Genomic DNA, 9,939 nt, shown 5'->3' on the forward strand with positions numbered 1-9,939 from the left:
GGAAAGAGAGAGAAGCATAAGGGCCATCTTCAGCTCCCTGCACTCATCACTTACTACAATAGTTAAAACATTACAGCACACCTGCCCTGGATTCAGCTGAGACTATTAATTTTCTTCTTAATAGCTGGTACAGTGCCCTCTTTTGGATTCAGTAACAATGTTGGTAACAAGCTAAGGTTTTAGTTGTTGCTAAGTAGCGTTTACCCTAAGTCAAGGACTTTTCAGTTTCCCATGTTCTGTCAGCAAAGAGGCGCACAAGAAGCTGAGAGAGAGCACTACCAAGACAGCTGAGCTGAGCTGGCCAAAGGGATATTCCATACCACAGAACATCATGTTTGGTGCACAAACTGGGGGAAGTTGGCTGGGAGAGGCTGATCACTGCTGGGGCACTGGCTGGGTCAGCAGGTGGTGAGCAATTGTATTAAGCATCACTTATTTCTCTTGGGTTTTATCCCTCTCTCTCTTTCCATTACTATTATTATTGTTGTTTTCATTAGCAGTATTCTTTTTCCATTTCAATCATTAAATTGTTTTCATCTCAACCCTCAGGTTTTACCTTTTTCCCAGTTCTCCCCACCACCAGGGCAGGGGGCTGGGTGGTGTTAAGCCACAAAAGCACCTCACTGATCCATAAACCTGAAGCGAAGACTTGAAGGCACAAGCCATTATAGAGCCTACCACAAGCCAGCCCTTCTCTCTCTGCTGGTACAAACTGACATGGAGTGGCAACCCCTAAGCTGCCTTTTCCTTGCACAAGGAAATGCACTTGAGTATTCTCTGATCTTTATGTATCTTACAATCCTTTGTTTCAGGAACGCGCCACCTCTCTCGTGACTGTTTTCTTTAACCGTACTCCTTATCTAGCCATTTCCTACAACCCACAAACCTGAAAGAGATTCAATCACTGCTGGATGATGAAGCCAAAGCTAGCTTGCTTGTGTACTGCAATCAAAATTCAAGTGTGGCAGCACCTTGTCCATTTAGAAGGCTACAGAGTGTTCAACTGGCACTCTGACATATAAACCAAAACTTCCAGCTCTCCAACAACCTACAGATATGCCAATGGCAAGCACCATAACCAACAGCTTTCCAGGGCTCATACAGCAATGACAGAACTGTTCCATTAGCCACTGCAGAACACAGCCACCACTCTGCAAGCCCAAACAGAACCTGGAAAACCAACTTTCTCTTCCAGCACTGCCCACGCTCACATCATGAAACAATAAGACACGGGCTTTATCTATCCATGTACAGAAAGACTGTTAAAAGTTTTCTTGAAACACATAAAAATAACCAAAACCAGACCATACACTCATATTAATGAGTAAAGAAGTTTTAGTTCCTCAATGATGACAGAGAATGAGGCAATACACGCTAAAAACTGCTTACAACAAACAGCTTGAGGGATAGCACAGTGAGGCAAGAAGGAGAATCTGATGCTTTACTTACAAGGAATGTATTTCCACAGTGCCCACACACCACTCTAGTTCCATCTGATTGAACTGGCAAGGCAGGTTGAGCTGGCTGCTCCTCTGGAATCAGCATCACTGGACCAAGAGTAATGATGCGCCTACTGAGTTAAGAACATTAGATACACATGTAATTAAGCCAGCAAAAGAGAAGGATGATGTGTTCAAGCAATTAACTCAGCCACTACCAAATATTTTTACACATTTAAACTATAATCTACTTGTTAAACAGCTGATGCACCCAGTTTTGGTCACTCTCCAAAGTATTTTCAGTTTTAAAAATATTCTCTTCCCCTGTAAGATCAGCCACACAAGCCTAAACCCTATATCAGACTTACAAGCATATGACAGACATGCTCCTCAGAAAAATGAAAACTTAATACCCAGGCTGAGCAAGTCTGAGAACTGACATGTACATACCCATGTGAAACATGTAGAAAGAGTAAGGATCTTCCAAAACCTAGTTCTCCTTCCCACACTACTGACAACCATGTCAATGTAAGAAGAATATCCATACTTGCACAGTAAAAATTCCATTCAAATTGAGTAAGCTAAAAAGGAAAACCACCCTAGGTTGACTAAATGGAATCAATTTACTTTAAAATAAATATTTACTTCTATGTTCAACGTATTTCCAGTTTAGTTAAGACAATATGTCAGTCCAAAATGACAGTACCCAAATTAACCAACTCAGAATGAGGATGAGACTTCTTAGAATGAAAAAAGTAAAGGGAAAAAATAAAGCAATATTTAATTTGCATTGCATCTCTTCCATCTACACCGAAAATTGTATTCTGAATGCCTTTCCTTCAGTCACACTCCCAACTCTCTCCTTCAAAGTACACAACACCAATTTTGCTCAGTTTCTAGCAAGACAAATACAGGCTATCTTAGGAAAACTGCTTACATGCATGCTTTTGAGATTATTTTAATAAAATTAAGGAATTTCTAATTCAGTTTAGTTACCAACCATGTGATATATTACAACTGAACTATCCCATGAACATTTCTGCAATCTGAGAAAATGTTTGGAATGTTTTGAAGTCCTACCCAACCAAGCACTAGTAAAAAGAGTTAATTCCCACAAGTCTCAAACTATGTTTGAAAACCAGAACAGCCAATACACTGGGGACTAATTAGGGCACTTGGTGGGGTAGAACTCCCCTCCACACATCTGCAGATTCAGCCTTCCTCTCCCTTTCTCCTGTTAGAGCTGCACCACTTCCAATCAAACTCCTCCTATCTCAGTGGAATCTTTAACACCTTAAGCCCAACAGTAAGAGCAATCACTATGGCAATCACAATTGCTTCTTTTATAACAAGTGTGTACATTTAAGTTGAGAGCTGAGGAGAATGAAAACTCAGCATAACTAAGGAAACTGAAGTTAAGCTACTACTCCATCTCCCATCTCACTCCCAATCCCTTCTCTGAGCTTAGCAAAGTATTCTGTGTGGTTACAATAACTAAGTCTCTAAGAAATTATGAATGTTAAGTCCCAGAAATGAGAAGTGGATTTTCTTCTATTGCTCTTTACATTATTTTTGACTTACAAAGTAGTTATATAACGGGACACATACATCTGAGACTTAAAGACAAGGAAGAAACTTTTTTTCTTATTTTAAAAAAATATATTCAAAATGGACACTAGCACTACCTGCGTCTGCAGCAATTCAGTAATGCACTGTAAGTGTCCATGTAAAGAGACCAAGGCTTTGAACCTCTTTTAGTTTTAAATACTCAACACAAAGACAGCAGTTGCTTTAAAGAAAACCATCTCAAGGCACTGGAAGTGTTTTATTCTTACCAGTTTGGTCTTGGACAGCCTATTTTCCGAGATGTATCCTTACAGATAAGAAGACAGTTACATTGACATCTAACATACTTCTTCCCTGAAGGAGGGTTTTTGATCGGCTAAAAAAAAACCACAACCACCAGAGAACATACATCAGAAGTCATAGCAATTCACTTTTTTCCACATAACATGAAGACAAAGCAGAACAACTCTAGTGAAAAGTTCCTGTTAACAGAAATACACTTCCTCTTACAGAGGAAACTTCAGAGTCAACACAAAATTAGAAATTTTTTCTTTCTTAAGAAATGAAAATTTCCTTATTAGAACAAGCAAATTCTGCTCACTCATGGAAAAAACATTCATACTTTAGCAATGATAATTCAAGGCTTCAGTTCAGTTATTATTTTTTATGTGAGTTTAAATAGTGATGTATTAATAAAAAGCAATCACTCAAAACCAGTCAAAACACCAAACAACCCTTCTTGCCTGGTACAATGGCTTTATTCAACAGTAAAAGGACCACAGTCTGTTTCTTGGTCACTAAGAGACTATGAAGACATCACCGAACAGTAATCTTATTTTAAACTGTACTGAAATTATCTTTCTCCAACCTGGGAGTCAAGTTTCAATGTCCCTTTCATGCAGCGCATCAAAAGGTGCACAATACTTTGGCTTGAAACATTATATATTGGACAGGAAAGTAACTATCAGTGGCAGGTTCTCTACTCTCTCTTCTAAGTGGAAAAAAACATTCCTGCAGTTTTAAGGTTTCCTGTTTTCAGGACATAATTTAATGTTCTTTTTATATAACATATATATAATAAATCCAGTGTAATAAATCTAATCCAGTGTTTCACACAAATGCTTGCAGAAGCTGTGAAGCGCTGCAGTATCACATCCCAAAACTAAAACTGGCAGGAGGAAAAAAATAAAAGCAGGAGGAAAAAATAAAAGCAGGAAGAAAAACAGTGAAGACTTGAATTAAGAAAAGAAGAAACAAATATGTCTGTGAACACTGGCAGTCAGCTGGGCTGGCTCATCCTCTTCCTCAGGGGTGGCAGGAAGAGACCCACCTGCCCAGGTGAAGACATAAGTGCTATCCCCACTGCCACCCAAAAAACACCAAAAATCCATTTTACCGTGGCTTCATTGCAGACTGTGCATTTAACCACGTGTTGGTGCAGCTTGCCATCCAAATTGATTAGTGACTGGCACACACGGCAGTTTATCACAGGAACACTGCTGGCATCTGGGCTTGCAATGGCAGTGTATGGAGGGGGAAGCTCTGCTGCAAGAGACAAGGAAATCTCAGCTGAAAAAACAGAGGATCCTAAAACGCTTCCAGCAAGTACCATTTCCAGCAGGCACAGGCTCAAAAAAGAAAAAAAAAACCTTACACCTCAAACTCAGTGTTTAGTATAAACACAGAATAAAACTGAGTTTGTTTTCCCCTTCTCCACAACTTCTGTGTACACAAACACCATCCATAGTTGTAGGTAAAGCAAACCAGCAACACAAACACACAGCAAATCACCCCAGAAATCTGGATCCAACAGAACTCATCTATGTAACTTTATTTCAAACCAACTTTTTGTAGTCCATAGAAAATACATGGAGAAAAAAACACTAAAAAACCCCAAACCTACTACAGATTAGTAGAGACTGGCTTCTGAAGAAAAAGACCCAGAAAATAAAACAAGACACAGGTAGGAATAGTCATGAACAGCATTCACAAACATCTAAAAAGACTGAAATACAGACAAGTGCTTATCACATACTAGAAGATACTACAGGTAAAAACACAAAAAAGCCCTGTCAAGAAAACAAGTCTTAGGATAGGAAGTGGCATGAAATGCTTCTTTTTTTAAGTAAAACAGCAAATGTATGCTGTCTTGAAGAAAAAACCCTGAAGTCTCAGAGTTTCTGCTTTTAAGGGTTCCAGGTATTTTTCTTGTCCAGGAGCCAAAGTACCAATGCACAAGAAGGTCTTCAGTCACTCTGGAGAGGCTGACACTAGGAAGGGTTTAATGGCCTCAGGCCTTCAGGGAACAGCAGACTTTAAAGTCCAGCTTTGTCAGTCTTGAGCCCCACAACAAAACAGGGAGGAAACACTGAAGATTATCTGAGGCTTAAGAATCCATGGAATGAAAATAATTCAACACAATGATTTCTCACAAGCTTATCACGACCACTCCTTGGGATATATTAGCACTGACTTATTTCATTAAGAAGTTCAGGGCTTTTCAGGTAAGCAAATTCAGGACAGGCATATTGAGTAGTTCATATTTAGCTTTCTTAAAAACTAGTAGTTCAAAATGCTCTGCAGCCTTGGGTTTCAATAAGTTTTTCAAAAACTACATCCAAGCAGCTAACAAAATCTTCAGAGAAGCAATGAGAGATCAGCCTACTTCCCATTTACCAACAGCATTGAACAGAGCAGTACCTGCTGGAGGGTGGTGAGTGAAATCACAGGCGGCTATCAAAGCTGACAAGCCTGAGTATTAAATTTAAGCCTGTGAGAATGTACTCATCACTGCTTTGCTGTCTTGGAGTGAATGCTGTAAGCTGGAGGGATATAAGAAACCCTGTCTGCCCTTCAGATCCAAAAGTCACCACACACCTTTGAAGTGCATGCTGAACAGCCATGTTGCTATCTCTTTTTGCTACTTGGTCTATATATGACCCAGACCTGCGCTTGATTTTAACTCACAAAGGCAGCAGGAAAAAGATAGGTACCTTGAGAGTCTCAGAATCACATCCAATATACGTGAATTATTTCAGATGAGAAACAAAATTAACTTATACGCAGCAATACAACTCTGAATTAATGACACTAACTGATGCTGTATTTCTTGAGGAAGTGAACTTCACACCTTCAGCTCTGATACACTGGTTACAGAAAACATCCTTAAGAAATATCAGGTAACAGCACTGTTATTTCTTCTGTTTGTGAGGAAATACATTCTGAAAAAATGCAGCATACAGAAAAATAAATACTAAATATCAGTATTTTGCAGTACTGTGATACCTATTTTAAGTAAGGCTGCCACATGCAGGACATGAGACATTACAAGACATTAAAAAACGAACACACACAAGACAAAACCCCAACCCACACCCTCTGGCAAGTAGAAACAAGCTCAAGCCTACCAGAGCACTCCAGAAATCAGGTTAGAGTAACCACCGTGGCAAAGTCAAGGCTGCTCCAGTGGGTTTTGGCAGTCAGCAGGCTGCTTAACTGCTCCTGCAGTGAGCAGCTGACACTTTCTGGCTAAGGGAACAGGCAGCCAGAAAACAAAAGGCATGTTCCAAAGACTAAACACCAGACTCTCTGTCAAGACACCTCTACAGTTCACTCCCAGCTTTAAGGTTGCTTTTTTGAAAAGCAACAGTTGTTTTACAAAAGTTCTTGACTTTGTCCTCTCCATTTTGAGTGTGATAGCTCAATTCTGTCAGCTGGGAATAGGGCGGCTGTACTAAGGCAAGCAGTATTTTTAAGGGTACCAGAAAGTGAAGAGACACACAGCCACCAACATTTCAGCTTTCCACAATCCTGAAATACTTGAAAATTTGACAACCATACCTTCTAGACATTTATAATTTTCTATACCCATTTCCAAGTGATAATTCTTATGAAGCTGGTAAACTGAGGCGTGTGAGCCCCTACACAAAGCACCAGCCACTTCTTCAGCCTCATACTGGAGCTGCCTGGCTTCCAGGTAAGCAGCCTCGCTGTTCCTGTCCTGCTGGCTCAGCAAATATCAGATAGCAAGAGAATAATGGCTGCTTTTCAGAGCCCTGCTGCAGCAAATAACATTTGCTATGGAGCAGAAAGCATGAGGTATCTTGGCACTGCAACCTTCATGCTCAAAGAAAACGCGCATTTTGAGGAGGTCCAAAAAACAAGCCAGCAGAAGCCACTAAAATTAAATATAAAGAAGAGTATATTTGGGGAGGGTAAGTCGGTGGGGGATGGTGAAAAGGAAAATAAAGACATTGTCTCAGAGTTAGCTGCTCATTACCCCTTAATAAAAAGGTTTCAAAGCACATTAGCATACTTTGGTATGACCTTTTTTTTTCTTTTTCTTGACATCTTGAATTTCAGGCTAACTAGAATATCTAAAACCAGTTTATAAAGGTCTGTCAGTCTGTCATGTTGGACAGTAGGCAAGCTTCACATACACACCAGGAGAATGTAATTAGATAGTGAATTCCCTGCTGCTGACATACCAGTTTACAGCTATATTATCCATTTCTCTTTAAAAAAAAAATGAACGCAAACAAACAAAAAACACACACACGCACAAAAAAAACCAAACAAAAAACCCCCAAAAAACAAATCAAACAAAAAAAACCCAACAGTAATTAGTTCAGGAAGATTAGCAAAGTGTCCTACCATGCAGTACCTCTGACTCCCTCTTCACCCCTACAGAACAGCGATGCAATGGAAGATATCCCATTTGCAACCTGAGAAATTCCTTGTGGTACTTTCGTACTTTCCTCCCCTGGTAGTTGAAGGGAAACAACAGAGAACCACTTGAAGCCTACCAGGGTCAAACAGAAATTAGTTTTATTTGATTAAAAAAAGAAATAGCTCTTTATCATGACCTGTGAGGGGGCGGGTAAGGGAAAAAGTTTAATGATTGATGTCAGAGATACGTTGATAAAAACTAAGAAATCCTGGAAAAGGCCCAAAAACCCTAAAAGAAACAAAAAAGCACTGACTAACTATCCTACTCCAGGGAATGGAACTGATAGTTTCACCCTTTGTAAACGTTGTGAAAAGTTTCTTAAATACTGTGGCCTGCATTCACACTGTAAGATTTTCTTGCTTGCATCATTAAGAACACTGAGCCATTACCAGGATTCAACCGTTTTACACAGGGAAGGGTCAGCTGGGTCTCAGCTGCAGCTCAGCAAAGGAAAAGAAGGCTACCTTCAAAACATGGTCTCTCTAATTTAAAGTTCAGGATGATATATTGGGCACAGTAGATAATTATAGGGATTAACCTATTCATGTACATTCAGGTGGTAGTTTTAGCACAAAGGGCTTCTTCCTCCTTCCTCTGCCAGTGCACACTATCCCAATGATGCTAATCAAGGAAGCTTTGCAGAAGGAGTTTGCTTTGGAAGCAAAGCCAATTCTTCCACAGGAATGATTCCTCCCTCTAAGTCTAGCCTTGTGCTAGGGAGAGAGATGAAGTCAGCCAGTCAGCTGGAAAGGCAGTTTAGCTTGCATGGATCCTTTCACTAAGGAAAGCAGACAGAGAAAGGAAGTAGAGCCACGGGCCCGTGCCACAGCCCTGCACAATTCTGTTCCACAGCTGCCTGAGAGCTCTGCAGAGCAGCTCTCAAGTGTTTGCTCATGGACTGATCAAACAAGAGATATTCGACATTCAAGAAAGCTCTATGTTGGTTCCTCCTCATTTTTGGGAAGAAATCACTTATCTCAAGCACCACATCCCCCCACAGGTGCCCAGCCAGATATCTCAAGTAACAGATGCCCACTGAAGGCACAGGAGGACATGGCTAACAACTGAAATAAGCATTTAGAATCCAGCTCATTTCCAGGTCACGAGTTTTACCCTGGGGTCAAACAAGAGCCACTAATCTAATGCATTTTCATTACTTTTTAAATTTATAAAGACTTATAAAAGAAAACCCAAAAAAACAGATTGAAATGTATGCAAAAATGGTTACAGAATAAGGAACACTAAGAATAAAAATATCAAACCCCAGAATGTAAACTAAGGTAGATATACGGATTTTTTTTGTTTGTTTGTTTACTTGGGGGATACTGCCAACACTAAAAAATTGATGGCAAATAAACCCCAACTAAAAAGCCAAAGCATCCAACCTCTGCTGTTTTTTAAGTCAATACTCCTTTGTCCAGTTCAAATCTAAGTAAACAGTCAACACCAGCTACAGCCCTAACTGAAATACATTTCTGTATCAAGACAAGAGGACTAGCTTTCCATGAGATTGAATATAACTGAAAACAGACAAATGCTCACTCATTCTAGTTGCATGCATGTCATGAATCTATACAGTTAATAAAAATCATTAAGAAAGGGCCAACACACTGGACCTACTGAGATAAGAATTGTAATCTTACATTTTAAAGGGTACTGCTAGCAAAGCTGCACTAATCTTATTTAGTCTTTATTCCTTCAGCTTTCTCCACACCTCAATTTCTGCTCCAAAACGTTTAACTGAAAAAAAACCCTACTAAAGTATTTTGATAACATCCTGATTCACATTTTCTAAGAGATTTTTTTACACCTACTAATTACATAGTCAGTATTGATCAAAAAGACGACTTTTCCCAAGTCTATGCAAGACAGATAATACCATATAATTATGCCACGGCTACAGATTCGTAACCGCAGTATCGGACTTGCTTTAAAAATACAGCCATAACCCGCTATGGCCTTGAAACGTGTTTGCAAGGGCATCCTGGTGGTTTTGGACTCCAGCTACCACAGTGCACCGAGTCCCTTCGTTGTTCGGATGGGATTGCCAGGACGGGCTGGCCACACCTGGGCACGGCGCTGAGGCTGCGATGCTGCCCGGCCATGGCGACCTGCGCGCTCGGCCCCGCGCTGCGCCCCTCCCGCAGCCGCCTGTGCCCAGCCGAGCTGCGCTCAGCTCCGGCTCTTCCACTTAATCCTGCTCCT

General features: G+C 40.4%; 1 protein-coding gene across 1 annotated transcript in view; it reads right to left on the minus strand.

The window, feature by feature from the left end:
• PIP4P2 (phosphatidylinositol-4,5-bisphosphate 4-phosphatase 2) overlaps nt 1-9,839 on the minus strand; it is a 23,021-nt gene extending 13,182 nt beyond the window's left edge. The window contains exons 1-5 of the mRNA XM_031058505.1: nt 9,743-9,839; nt 7,669-7,806; nt 4,402-4,574; nt 3,275-3,381; nt 1,450-1,573 (exon numbers count right to left, since the gene is read on the minus strand). Coding sequence (XP_030914365.1) covers nt 1,450-1,573; nt 3,275-3,381; nt 4,402-4,574; nt 7,669-7,806; nt 9,743-9,839 — 639 coding nt within the window. The remainder of the gene's footprint in view (nt 1-1,449; nt 1,574-3,274; nt 3,382-4,401; nt 4,575-7,668; nt 7,807-9,742) is intronic.
• Nucleotides 9,840-9,939: the final 100 nt, after the last annotated feature.

This window comes from Geospiza fortis, unplaced genomic scaffold, assembly GCF_000277835.1.
Source record: "Geospiza fortis unplaced genomic scaffold, GeoFor_1.0 scaffold7, whole genome shotgun sequence".
In the NCBI taxonomy this organism is placed as follows: Eukaryota; Metazoa; Chordata; class Aves; order Passeriformes; family Thraupidae; genus Geospiza; species Geospiza fortis.